The sequence below is a fragment of the Heliangelus exortis genome, chromosome 1 (assembly GCF_036169615.1).
Source record: "Heliangelus exortis chromosome 1, bHelExo1.hap1, whole genome shotgun sequence".
Classification (NCBI taxonomy): domain Eukaryota; kingdom Metazoa; phylum Chordata; class Aves; order Apodiformes; family Trochilidae; genus Heliangelus; species Heliangelus exortis.
In genome coordinates, this window is record NC_092422.1 from 134,090,056 (window position 1) to 134,104,780 (window position 14,725).

The 14,725-nt window shown below is 44.5% G+C and overlaps 1 protein-coding gene across 3 annotated transcripts in view; it reads right to left on the minus strand.

Moving 5' to 3' along the window:
- Positions 1 to 14,725, minus strand: part of CECR2 (CECR2 histone acetyl-lysine reader) — a 95,281-nt gene that overhangs the window by 38,863 nt on the left and 41,693 nt on the right. For all 3 annotated transcript variants that reach the window (XM_071767477.1, XM_071767487.1, XM_071767470.1), the window contains exon 2: positions 5,511 to 5,605. In XM_071767477.1, coding sequence (XP_071623578.1) covers positions 5,511 to 5,605 — 95 coding nt within the window. The remainder of the gene's footprint in view (positions 1 to 5,510; positions 5,606 to 14,725) is intronic.

Consider the following 14,725-nt stretch of genomic DNA (forward strand, 5'->3'; position numbering starts at 1 on the left):
CTTGCATGGCTTGGCTATTATTATAGTAAATATTAATATTAGATTCAAGATGAGCAATGTAGCCACTTCATCTCCCTTGCCCCCTCACAGTATCTCCTGTGCCGATGATATTGGGTCGATTCCAGAGGCCAGCCACCAATCTCTATGATGTATGCATGGCAGCACTTTTTAAAAGTCAGACTGTAAATAATGCTGATCTTGTTGATATTCACTTGGCATTCATGAATATGATCCTGAGTTAGTGAGGTGCTTTGTGGCTGGGCCACTGAAACAGTTGTTACATTCAAGGTCACGGGCAAAACTGCAAGAGCTGGTTATTAAAACTCTTTCTGAAAGGAGCTTGTGTCCAGACTGTTACGGCATGGGCTGAAGTGTTGAATAAAACCAGATTGTCTTAGCACCTGGATTTGGCTATTCCTACAGGCTGGTTCACCACAATATCTGTGAGAGTAAGAAGTTGGCACTGATTTGCCAGGTCTCCCACTTGACCTGCTGCCTTATCCCCCTAGACCTAGACTCCCTAGACACAGCAGTTCTTAAAAGATACTGCTCACACAGTCACATGCAGAAGGGTAATTTCAAGATGCTAAATGTTTTGTTGAGGTCACTTTTATCAAAGCATGAGGGCAGGGGTAAAGACAAAGTCAAGCAGAGACAAAAGTAACAAAACAAAGTGAATACTGAGAGCTATGAAAGACACTGCTCAAGAATGGGCATTCTGCCCCAATAGGCTGAAAGATTTAAGATTACCCCTTATCTCTTTCTGATGAAAGCTCAAGTAAGTGATTACAGAGCAAACATTAGAAAATAAGTAGAATACAGGCATTATTCCTGACTGGCAGTCCAACAAGTAGGGAAGATGACTTACTGAGTGTACTTCTCAATGCCACAACTAAGGATGTGAAAGAAATAATTAAGACAATTGTGAGGAAGGAAGAAGACTTAAGGAATATCTTCTTATTATCTATATTACAACAAACCAGGTGAAAACTACAAAGCAAAGACTCTAAGGTTAGTTTATAGATCCAGCAAGAGATTAAGGTGGGTGCAAAACATATGATTCACTTGGGAATAAAAAATTCCAATGCATTAAGGGAGGGAATAACAAGAATGAAAATAATTGAGGTTCCTCAGGTACCAAATGCTGTTTGTGGTGCCATAGAAGTCAGTTAGATAGCTTTCAGTTACAGTGATGAACCAATCTGCTGGGTTATGGAAAAACAAAAAAAAATCTCAGGGGGCACAGCCAGGAGCAAAGACTGGTTTTGTCTCTCCTTACTTTCTGTCTCCTTTGTCCATGTTTGAAAAAATAAAAACCAAAAATAAGAAAAAGCAATTAAAGTGCTTTTCAAGAGGGAACAGCAGCAAAAAACCCACCTCCCGGTGAGAAATATGATAAAGTAATTGAAACTTTCTATGCTATCACATTAGAAAAATAGCAAAAATGCAATAATAAGAGAAATGAAGAATGAATTTCACCCAAAGAAATGCTCAACAGTGGGAGCTTTTCTGGATTATTTTAGTTGAGTGTACACATCCATGTCACACCATCACTTCTTACTTAAAAACAGCTGCAGAAGGCTCCTGCTGCGGCCACTGCCGTTAGCTGAAGCTCTGATCTTCCTGTCTTGATAGAAGTCATCAAGTCACATTTCCTGCTGGAATTAAAGTGGCAGCCCCTAGGGACTATGCAGCTGCCCAATTTATATCAGAGAGCATCAGAAACAAGCACTGGCATTTTTTTCAAACCACTTTATTTTTATTTGTTATAAACACCAATTTTCATTTAAGAGTTTTCTCCCGCTCCACTTCTCTGGCATTTGTGTTTTGAAACAAGTAAAAGAAAACACTGAAATTTCAATACTTGTGCACAAAAGCAAGAGACAGGAAAAATGTATAGATAAACTGACTGGCATCAAACCAAACCATGCCTATAGCATTAAACTGGGCCAGGAGATCAAACAAAAAGCTACAAGGATATTAGTTTTTGCACCATTAGTACTTAGATTGTACCAATGGTATAGGAATACCATGAAGGGTATTATAAAACAACAAAAGCTGCACATGATGGCACAGACGTATTTTGGGTCAGAGTGAAAAAATGAGAACAGCCTGCAAATTGTCATGGCCCAGTGCTCAAACCACTCAGTGCCAGGCAAGGACAGCTACAGGGTCATTGCTAAAGAGGCTAGAAGTCAGAAATGCAGACTACCATCTTTTTTGTTCTGTGCTTCTACAGTGCTTAACACAGCAAGAACCAGGTCAGTGATGAGTGTCCCTAACAGCGATGTTATGATAAATAAGAGTTTGGAGAAGATCATGGGGCATCTTGTTAAGTAGTCTCCATAGCTAACCACAGATACCCAGAACTCAAAGAAAGGAAGTCTTAAGTTACCTGACATTCAACAGTCCTTAACCATCAAGCAGAGTAAAAAAAAAAAAAGAGAAGTCTATCTCTTTTATGTGATTCCTTTTAAAAAAAAAAAAAAGTCTGTCATAAAGAACATGAAAGCCAAGGTAAAGTTGCTCTACTTCAAAACCAAGAATCACTACACTACACTACAAAAATTTAATTCCTTTTTTTTTTTTTCCAAAAGATAGAAAGCAAATCAAGCTAGAGTATGTTAAATTGTGCATTAGAAGGGCTCTCAGCTAGTTTCCTCTTCCAAAATTACTTGAGAGTGCATTATAATTAGCAAAGGTATGTGACAGTTTTATACCCCTCTATGATGCGTGATTAAAGCCAGGCAACCCAGCTCCGCCGCAAGTTCTGCATGCCGTCAAAACAGATGTGACAAGAACTACAAGCTGCTCCCAGACAGACTGTGAGAAAGCATAGGCAGATAACATTTTGGCCATCAAAGAGTAAGACATGATACAAAATTAATTAAACCTCAAAACCCCTGGGAGAGGGAGGTAAACTATGTTTTATATGAGGTTATATGAAGCAGCTTGTGCTCGAGCTGCAGTGTTCCAGTGGAAGAACAAGGATGAGAACAAGCTCCAACCTCCTCCTCTGAGGTGCAACAGGGGACAAAATTTACAGCCTCAAGATTAACAGCTTATAGCCTCTGCACGAGGATGCAGAGCATAAATGACTGGAGAAATCACTGCTGTAATGCCACTGTGATGATCTGTGAAACTGCTGATTTTTCTCATGCAAGACAAGAAAACTGCTATTTGTCTGCAACAGAAAGATATGGAGTCCTGGCCCACTGTAAAAAGCCAGATGCAAACTCCACATAAATTCTGCCTCTGACATTTGCATGTCTTTGTTTGCTGAACATTTAAAAACATCAATCAGAGGCTTAACTTTTTACCAGTAACTGGGGACAAAATGGAGACAAGAAGGGAAGCCATTCCTCAGCCAAGGCCTATGCCTCTTGAAATCAGGTGAGAAGAAACAAAAGCATTGGAAATAACTGTGTAAGGAACAAGGAGAATTTTAAGCTTTGAAAACACACATTCATTTTGGAGAAATATTCCATGGTTATTTTGTAGGCATGAAACAATCAGTGCGGCAAGCTTGTTTCCGAAATGTGTTCCCAAACCAACATTTTCATTCTCATTTATCTACAGATTTCCAAATTTAGACTACATCTTAATGCTTCTTTCTTCATGACATCCCCCTGCATACAGCACCTTTCCCCCTGTTTCCAGGTATCTGGCCCCAGTTTTCCTGAGAGATCCATTCAGCCATTTCCACTGCACTGCTCCTGTTGCCCTTGAGGATGGGATGTTCTGCATCTCCTCTGCAGAAATTACTTTCCCTGTTATTCCCCTACCCATGAGCCAGTCCCCTTCTAAGGGAGGTGCTATAGAAAGGGTGCAGCTGGTTTCACCTTCAGGCACCTCACGCTCTCCCCACCACGACCATTTGGGTGAGGTGCAAGTGCTCACAACCACCAGGTGACTTGGCGCTCCACCATTTCTTATGGCACCTCTCCTACAGGAACAGACACAGAGCAACAGCTTCATAGGTACCTACCCATGCTGCATGCCCACCCTGACCAGGCTGCACAAAGCCACCAGCTCTTTCTTCTGTCATGATGTTAACTCCTTGCAGCTTTTGCAGCTCAGAGTTAACCAAAGCACAGGCACAAAGTGGGAGCTACATGTAACTACACATCGCTGAGCTGCCACGAGCACCACACAACTGTGCATGACCAGGAACTGACCCGTGATTTACCCCTAAAATTTCTTAAGTTAAAATAGTTGAGAAAGGGGAGACAACTAAACAGTGCAATTCTTAAGTGGACACTCTTAGATCTGGAAAGTTCAGGAAAAGCAGCAATGCTGATTTTTAGAAATTAATGAAAGACAAATCTCCCACTGCTTCTGGCAGAGCTGGTTAAGGTGGGCAAAACATTTAAGCCACTACTTTCTGTTGTTTCTGGTATGAAGATACAAACTTGCTGCATTTTTATAAGCAAGTTTACATAGCTCTGTGGCTATTTTGATGGAAGAAGTATAGATGATTGCAGTCCTTTACAATCAAGCTTCTAACCACATTCCTTTAATTCAGAGACAGTAAATGCAGCACAGCTGCCCAGTTCAGGTCCCAGTATCCACTTAAGCTGAATGTCAACCCAGCAGTGCAAGAGAACCTACTTAACTGGCACTATAAAAAAATAAGTTATACAATCATGTGAACACAATCAATTAATAAGAAATAGAGCTTTCAGTGCAAACACCTGCAGTTGCACCAATGTACCAGCTTAGGAGGACTGCTTACCACATCTTCTAAGCAACTGCAAATGCTGCCAAGCTGTCTGTGACTCCGCAGTTATGCTTTGCTATTAACATGATTCACAGAAGAACAAATGAAACACACTGCAACAAGCCTTCATCATCACTAGGAGCACATTTCACTGTGTGAGTGGTAATCCTTCAACTAATGATATTCTACAGATGTCTCAGTTTGGGAGGCTACTGTGGTGGACACTAACAAAGTGTCTCTTGATGTTGAAACATCCAGAGAGCATGTCAAAACACTTTCCAACACCCCACAACTGAACAGATTTCAGTGTTTCTCTTATTTCCAATAAAATAATTACCATTGTCCCTCTGTAAAGCAATGGGATCTTCCGTGTAAGTGAGGTGGCTGCAGAGCAGCGAGTTTTATTCTATACAATGCATATAAGATGTTGAACACATATGTGGTGATTTAAAGACTGACTGTGATATCACTAATTTGACCAAATAGAGTGCAGAGTGTAAGAGCAGATGTGAATGTTCACTGTATGGTCTAATGCTACAGCAGAGCATCAAACAGATCTGTAGGGGATCTGAACAAAGAAGTTTGCTTAACACTGGGCCTGTAAAACTCAAAACCTACAACTCAGCCCAAGAAGAGCTAGAATTCCCTTCCACTTGATGAAGCATCTGGCCTGATTGCTGGTGGCTGCCGATCACAGCCATGTCATCACCCTAAAACCATGAAACATCCCACAACAGTGTTAATTAGCTCCCCTTGCAAAGCACTTAAGCCATGGAGCAAAGTTACTCACGTGATGTCTCTGCGCTGATAGCAACCTTGAAGAAGGCAGGCGATCAGGTCGCTGATAAACTCCACATCATCTCTGTGAAGAGCAGCTTCCAGTTCCTAATAAGCAGAAAAAGAGAAGGGTAAAAAAAAGAAATTAAAAATCCAACCATCAAAATAATTTCTTAAAATTTACTGCTGGCTGATCAGGACCAGAAAGACTCATGCAGCCTCAAGTATGTGTACAGCAGCAGAGCGTATACTGGGTAAGCCAACCTTCCCCATCATTAAAAATACTGCTTCTACTACCCATTTGTTGCAAAAGTTTATGGGAAGACCTTGAAAAGCTTTTACAGAATGTCACTTTCCAGGCAGAAGACAAATGCTTTTGTCTATAAAATAAAGAAATAGGGTTCAGTGAGGTTGAGCAACTACAGCCTCATAAGAAACCAATGATTTCTCCCATGTTCAGCTGATGGACAGGAATCAACAGTTTCTTCCTCCTGCTTTGCTTTCCACTCACTAAGGATGGTGAGTTCATTTAAAAGATGTGCTCAGAAAGCGTGGGCCTAAAAGCCACTTACACAGAGAAGCTGCAGTTTCAGATGGACAGCCAGAAACGGCTGGAAGCTAGCATTCAAATGCTTCAAAGAAAAGCAGGCATTTTGATTATTTAACTTGTTTCTCTTCAGTTTTGGTTTTTAATTTCCCCTCCAGTAAGAGAGAAAAAAAGGATGGAGGGTTTTCAGAACTCATGGCCCCTTGGTGAAGGGGTTGGAGAGTATCTTGGCTTATTTCAGCATGATGGAGTTCATGTAAAGGTGGGGATACAGGAACCGATCCACAAAATGGATGAAGTTCTGATATGTAGTTACTATGCATTTTGCACAAGTTGTGAGAAATATCTGTTTTTCAGCTAGCAATTTCAAGCTCTGTTCTCAAAATATTACTAGTTTAACTACAGTTGTATTTATATGACAGAAAGTAACAGCTAAGAAAAATCCACTTGCTGTAAGACTTATCATCAGTAGTATATAGCACTTAACAAGATTTAATACAGATAAATAACATAGGCATAAAAAGCTATTATTTTTGTGTTTCAGAGTAAATAATGGGTTGAATACAAATTCCTAGTTGAATGTTAATCAACAGACTGATACACAAATGGCTACAGAATAAAGGTTAATGGCCAGAGAATAAAGGATAAATGTTTTGGCACTTACCCAATAAAGAGGAGAAAGTGCTTTTTTATTAGACCACAGTGGCTGCAGTAATAAAATTATTGATAACAGATTGCAGATTAAAGACTGCTTGTAAGTTTTTTTATTGGAAATGTATTAATGGCGTATTTTCATTATCAACACTGCTCTTATTTGCCTCTTGTGAAATATCCAGTGCTTCACAGGTGGAAGCCTGACACCTGCCCTCTGAAGCATGTGTTAAATGCATATATATGTGGAAACTCGAGGAAAGGAAAGGACAGTGGGCAGCCAAAGCCTGACATAGAATGCTGCTGCAGAGCTAGGGAAAGTCCCAAGAATCTCTGTTCTGGCTTCTAGACAACTCCCCTACTTAATGACCAGTTGATACAAAAACTGCAGTTGCTGCTTGCCATCCCTTGAAGACAGTGATATTATTGTCAGATAAAGAGTAATCCCATGGTATAAACAGCAATTACTGAGCGAATTCACTTGGTAAGTGGTAAGTATTTTGAAGGTGTTAAATTATTTTATTTATAAATTACCTAAGTGGACACCTGCCTTCTAATGAAATATACCTCAGAAAGGGGAAAAAACCCAACATATGTGATATGCTAAAACATCCCAGGTGTAAACTTGCAGCCTGTGAAAAATGACAAGTTAGGACACAGAAAAAAGGGTGCGGGGGGGAATAAGTCTCCTGGATGCTCCTCCCTCAGTCAGCCTCTCCCTGATCCACATACACTTGTGCACTAAAGCTGTCAGTCAGCAGTCTGCTTCTGCTAGGATGTGACAGCCTTTTGTATGAAGGAGCATTTAAATTGCTTCCCATGAGCCTTTTCAGCCTGCTGTTTGACCAGCACTCCTTAACCAGTAGCCAGAACCAGCTCAGATAGCCCCTCTATCTGCAACCATTGTTTTCCAGGCCTTGGAGTGACCTTTACATTTTGGGAGCTGGCAGGTCAGCGGGGGAGCTGGGGGACATTCCTCGGGCACTGGGCAAAGTGCTGTCTCCTGGACAGGGACCCATCAGTCTTTCCCAAAACACCTGGCCGGGAGTTCCCCCCTTCCCTTACTGCCTCCTCTCCCCCAAGGAAGCTGCTTCTTGTCCCTCCCTTCATAGTGGGTCCAGAGCAGATTCAGGAACCTGACTCGGATGCGAACGGATTTTTGCAGATGTTTACTACAGGCACCAGGCACGCAGACCCACAAGGGGATGGGTGCAGAGTCCTGGCACCACGCTGAGCTCTGGCACAAGTCAGGAGTAAATCGCTCACAGCACGGAGCTAACTAAGGTTCCTCATTAGCAGCTGTGAGGCTGTCAGAGCCTCCAGAAAGGTGCTTGCACCCTACTCCACAATGCCTTGGGTGCTGCCTGGAGCTCAGCCTGGTCCCTTCTGACTGACACGCCCTTTGCAAGTAGGTTATGGTAAAGGCACAGTCCAAGCATTACTGAGATTATTTGTCTTGGGAAAAGATACTGATGTTGTCATGTAAAGCTTTTGTCTACTTCTTTTTTTCTCTTCGTGTGTCCCGTCCGTCCCCCCCCCCCCCGTGCAAATCTTAGTACAGTGAACAAAAAGTTGGTTTTCACCTTATGCAAAAAACCCAAACCCTCGGGTTTTCACTTAATGCTTCTACCCACTTTTTTCAGGAGGAGAAATAAACCTTGGGGTTTTTTTCGAGTCCTCCCTTCCAACAAGGAAGGGCCAGAAAACCAGCAATAATGTTCAAGTGGTACATTTGAGCAGAGGTGGCCCAAGCGACCCGAGGGAATCCTAGGAGGAAGAGGCCAACAAAACCCCCATTGGGTCCTGAGGACAAACCCTAGCGCATCCCTGTGCCCCTCCAGCCTGGCCAGGGCGAGTGGCTGGGCTTCCTCCCAGCCACCATCCCATCCCCTCCCCCCCCACACTCCCTCCTTCTTCCAGCCCTTTTGTTTTTCCCCTTTTCTCTTTGAGCACTGAGCTGTGAGCACAGAAATCTGAACCTTGCCAAAACGCTTTGGGGACAGCACATAAAGGAAACAGAAGAGGCAGCAAATCAGCAGAGGAAGGAGGGGACACACACGCGCACACACACACATCTCCTCCTCCTCCTGTAGCTGGAGTGAGCAACAGACAGGAGAAAAGCAGGATTCTCCCCCTCTCCAGCTGGCGTCACACCTCATTAGGGAAAAGCCTGTTTAACATCTCTCCCTCCCCCCAGCTCGGGACTAAATCCCCCTGGAGTCAGGCAAGGGCTGCCGGGAAGAGGTGGCCGCTGGAGCCAGGGTGACCACCTCTCCCGGGAAGCGCAGGCCAGAAGCCAGGTTACCCGGGGTGGGCAAGAGGGCACCAACCCGGCCCCCCCAGCATCCTCGCTGACAGGGGTGGGCTGGGGGGAGGAGGACCTGCTGACCCACAACTGCCTGCCTGCCCCACGCCAAGCACTCTGGCAGCTACAGTGAACCCCACTAGTGTGCTGCTGGCCAAGGGATGAGTCCAAAACCCAAATACATGCTTCTGTGAGCATGTGTTAAACCACAATATCATAGAATCATAGAATGGGTTGGGTTGGAAGGGACCATAAGGATCATCCAGTTGCAAACGACCTGCCATGGGCAAAGACACCTCCCACTAGACCCGGTTGCTCAAAGCCCCATCCAGCCTGGCCTTGGACACTTCCAGGGTTGGGACACCCACAACTTCTCTGGGCAACCTGTTCCAATGTCTCACCACCCTCACAACAAATAATTTCTTCCTAATATCACCTGTGGTTTGTTGCAATTGCCACTTCAGTTTGCTAGACAGCACACAAGTGCTGTGACCTCTGGACTTGTGGTGACCCAAGCCCTGTTATGCCTGAAATACACTCCCTTTTGGTATCTGCCCACGCTTTTGAGAGGAAAGATGATCAGTTTCTCAGGGAAAAGTAAACAAATGAATCCACAAACATGACATCAGTGACACCACTGTCACCACCACCAGTGCAGAAGTGACAGTGGGGGCTGCTGCATGCACTGGCTTTTTGAACTGTGGAAAACAGTGGGGCAGATCACAGTTCCTTGCAAGCTGTCTTCACAGAGGGTCACACTGCAAAGTTCGGGACCCTTGCTTCTGAAGACAAGCCCCTCCAGGGCTCCAGGGAAGCCCAGCATGTGTAGGACCCTGATGTAAGCCTGCCTAGCGCTGAGGTACAGGTCTGCAGTTTAAAGGTTTCCTCTCTTGAGCTGAATCATCTATAAGCAAATCTGATGTATATAACCAGTTTAAGCACAGCTAAGCCTTGTCCAAGTTAGCCATCGGTTTAAAAACCCCAATCCCTTCAGCTCTATTTCCATACCACTGCCGTTATCAGCTTTCCATTGCGATGTTCCCCAGTGACTCAACAGGCTTTGGCAGAGGCTTTAGGAGCTCACTGAAAGCTACCAGTCGGCTGTGCTGAGCCAGCCCCAGCCCATGTGCTGAACTTTTCAATGCTGTCACTAAATCTAGAAGGGACGTTTTCTCCCATTAATGACAACAGGTACCTGGGCAAGTTAGGTGAATTCATGCAAAGGAGTAGTTACTGGAATTGGGCAGGAAACAAAGTATGGTTTGGGTTGAAAGGGACCTTCAAGATAATAACCCCCCTTTGTGGGCAGAAACACCTCCCGCTACACCAAGTTGCACATAGCCCCATCCAACCTGGACTTGAACACTTCCAGGGAGGGGGCATCCTCAGATTCTCTGGGCAACCTGTGTCAGTGTCTCAACACCCTCACAGTAAAGAATTTCTTCCTAATGTCTAAACTAAATCTACCCTCTTCCAGTTTAAAACCATTACCCTTTGTTTTATTGCTACATGACCTTTTAAAAAGTCCCTCCTCTCCACCTCTTCCGTAGGTCTCCTTCAGGTACTGGAAAGCCTCAATAAGGTCTCCCTGGAGCCTTCTTTTCATGAGGTTGACAGATTGCAAGAAAATCACAGGTTTGAAATATCTCCAGCAAGCACCCTCTATCCCTGTGTGTCCTGAAGCCAGTGTGCCTGCCTCACATCTCTGACTAGAAGCTCTTGCTGTCCTCCCCCCTAAAAAGCCATCCATCCTTAGCTGCAAGGACAATGCAGGTACTTGGGGAGGGACCACTGCTCCCACCAACACATTCCAGATAGGAAAGTGTGGCTCTCCTTTTGGCTGCAGAGCACACCCATCTGATTCACCCAAGGAGCAACAGAAGGGCAATGCAATGAACAGAGGGACATGGTCCCAGAGCTGAGGTGACAGGATCCAGCTACACCAGGAGCCAGTTGCTCTGCCAACCCCCACAACTCAGCTTGTTGGCCTAATGGGGCATTCAGCCCGTCAGACATACTCAGCAGGACTGAAAAAACTGTGCCACCCACAGCCACCCTGCTTTCTGCAACCCAGGGCCATGCCCTCCCTGCCTGTGACTGCTGCCATTACAAGAGAATTGTTTTCAAAACATGAAATCCCCCAAGACTGCCCATCTCTGCATGACAAATCAGGACAGTATCATAGGGAGCTAGGGGAATTCCTAGGGCCACTATACTCTGAAAGTGCAAACAGCAGTGGGTTTAGATGGCTGCTATGAAGTCAGAAAGACGTTATGGCTCCTGATCCTGATGGAGTCTCCCATCTCATAATTCTAAGTGGCTAACAGGAGACATCACCTGTTGTTATCCAAGTCTGCAGATGGATGTGCCTCTCCCAGATTCTCCAGTCCTCCAGGAGCATGCACAATGCCCTCCCTCTATATGATGCTCCAAGGCTTTATGGCTTTCTAAGCCAGAAGGGCTCCCCAGCTTCTCCATTCTGTCTTTTCATCCCAGGAAGAATGATTGCTGAAGGCCTCCCTGTGGTCCTGGTATTGGAGACCAAGTCAGCAGCTCTCCTCAAGGAAAAAACATCATCTACACCTCACTCCTTGGGCACCATGAATGCAGGGGAAGCTGAGCTGGCCTTCTGCAGTAGCTTCAGGGGTGTGAGGTGAACAGGCTTAATGACACAGGGCCATCAGACTGGTGTGGGAGGGGGCAAGGGATGAAAAGGAAAGTTGAGAGAGGAGAAAAGCTACCTTCTGACAATCAGAAAAGGGATACCATTTGGGGAGGGTGAAAAAGCAAAACCAGCAAAGGTATTCCCTTTCCCCATTTCTTCAGGTACCCCCTTAAAGTGCCTTCTGAGGTCTCTACCTCCCTCAGCTTTCTGTGAGCAGACTTTGAAGGCTATTTCAAGCATGTTGTAAATAGGGGCATAATGTTACTCCAGGGATAAGCAGAGGTGTGAGATGACAGCTTTGTATGAGGGAGATAGTTATAAACAGAAGGCCCAAGAGAATTTGTCATATTGCCTCCACATTTCATCCGTTTGCAAAGAACAAATTCCACATGCTCCCTACTGGTGCCAGCACCACGACGGATAACCCTCAGCCCTCCTCTCCTCCAGCAGTTCCACTCAGCTATGATATGCTGTATTCTGCAAAGTTCAGCCCAAGCAAGTTTGCAAATGCAAACTCTTTCCAGTGCTGATGGACATTCTTGGTCAGGCTAGAATTTTTTAGGCTTGGTTTATAGGCATAATCTGGTTTTGTCCTCCTTTAGCCTCTCTATCTGGATGCTTTAAAATCTCTGAGACCACCATGCTATCTATATGCCACCTATTAGACTCACCAGAACAGTTGTGGCTTCTTCTTCTATGCCCATGTTAACCTGCTGCCTGATCTCTCCTCTGGGACAGGGAACCTCTCCCCTGTTTGCACAGCATGCTGCTGCTTGCTCTCCAACTGGAATTTTTCACTGCTGTGTAATACAAATAAATACAAGCAGCTCATGCTGGGTGGCTAAACTGTACTGAAGAGATTTCAAACCGCTAAGTCCAGTCTCCTTTATGGCCCATAGCAGTGTACTAGTGCTAATAAAGCTTTCCTCTCCTCCTAGCTGATCCTGCCTGCCGTGCAAGTGGTTTCAGAAAAAAAAAAACAACTCCATTTATTATGAAGTCTATGCATTGTTTATGCACCTAAAAGATGTAGATCTGCTGCTCATGTCTTCTTTCCTTTGCAAAGTACCTTTTCAGATGGACAGGTTACATCTGAAGCTACGGAGTAGCAAGTGATTAGTTTTTGTTTAATAGTTAGGCATTAGTACTTTATGCCTCAAGAGCAGCTTTCATCCTAGAGCATCAAATCATTTCAAGAACATTCAGTAAAGCTTTGCAGCACCTGTGAGGGAAGGGCAGGCAAATGCCCACACGCAGAGCAATTTTACAGATGGAGAAACTAACACAAGCCCCAGCATCCTTACCAGGGGCACGCTCAGTGGTGAGATTGAGAAAGAACCCATAAGGCTTGACACTTGATGCCACTGCCATCGTCTTTCTTTTTTTTCTTTTTTCTCAGGTGTTTTATCAGCAGCCAAAGCATTTGGTGATCATGCAATTTCCCCCTAAAGGATCATTTCTCCCTTTCAAAATAATCCCCTCTTCCTTCAGAGAAAATAATCTATACCATTTACCATAAACCATATGCTGGCTGAGGGGCAAGCATCACACTGGGCACTGAGCTGGCTTTACATGGGAGAGAGACAGAAATTTCAGCCTAAGCAAAACTGATGGTCTCCTGCTTGTGGTTTGTAGACCCCTTGCAGACCCTGTGGAAGATTTCCAAGAGGACTGCAAAGGGCAATTAAGAAAAACAAGCATAACACCTGATTAAATTTCTATTTAGGTGTCCATCCCTTTAAGGAAAAAAAAAAAAAAAGCAAACACCCCCCAAAAATCCCCCAAAACAAAACACCCCACAAAGTGGCTGATCACTAATGGTCAAGCAACAAGTTCACCTTCTTTAGCTGGTAACAACCTCCAAGCACAAAAGTATGAAAGGAAACACAGCCTACTTGAATTGCATCCTGTTTGCCTCACCCTCAGAAAGGTATCATTTATTGTTGCTTAGAAAGGTTCTCTCCCAATAGCTGTGCTTGTGTGGAGTCTCAGATGTATTCAGATTGTTAAACTACTTGTAGATTGTGCTAGCTTTTGGGGTTTTTTTTACTGGGAAGACACACTGAGGAAAGTGATGAGCAGACAGGTAGAGATTGGGACCATTCTGAAGCTAACCCATAACACCATTTGATTACATACTATTAAGCTCTCCCAGTCCCTCGGTGGTGAAACCAACCCAACCCCAAACTCTCCACAAATACTGGATTTAGCATTCCCATTTATAGGCTAAGCACTTCCAGCAACCAAAGACTAAAAAAATTAGCAACTTTTTTACACAGCACCATGGGTGAGCACAACCCTGTCAGTGGGGAACAGCGTCAACACAGCTGTACCTGCTCTTGACGTTGGTTCTGGAAACAACACCACAGGGTTAGCTCTGGTCCCTCCCCAGACAATTTGGCTGCATGATAAATAAAGAACAGCTGATCCTGCCATGCCACCATCTTCTGTGGTAAGAGGCTTCCTGGGTACCTAGTGGGAGTTCTGCTAAGCTTTTAAGCCCATTGGCAACGTGGGGAACAGTCTGTAGCTCCAAAGCAAGAGGCTCGAAGTAATAATCCGATTTCAAAGCTCCTCCTCCTCTCCAACCAAAGGCAGCAAGGGAGGATGAGATCAGACTGTAGATGCTCTTCATTTTAGGTCTGGCCATTGCTCTCATCTGCTCAGCATGAGCACGGGGAAAGGAAAGGATGAGCGCCAAAATCTGGAATGGATTGCTTGGCTAAAGTTTCTGCAAAGATTTCAAGACTTACTGGGAAAATACATTTTTTAAAGGGGATTTTAGCCACTTAATATATCCAGGCTGGTCCATCTAATCCAGCCAGCACTTTTCTAGTTCATGCACGGGCCAAAACTCCTGGGGGATTTATTCCCTGCCATCATGCACTGCTGATGCAACATGGCACACAAGCTGTGCAGCTGGTTTGCACTCACACCATGAAACTTCTCCGGTAACAGCAATGAGCTGTGCTCTGGCATTTATGTTACTCCCCCCTCCAGGATGTTATTAGCTGCCAGTTGACAAGCAAGCCATGAAAAAAACCCACAACTATCTTTCTG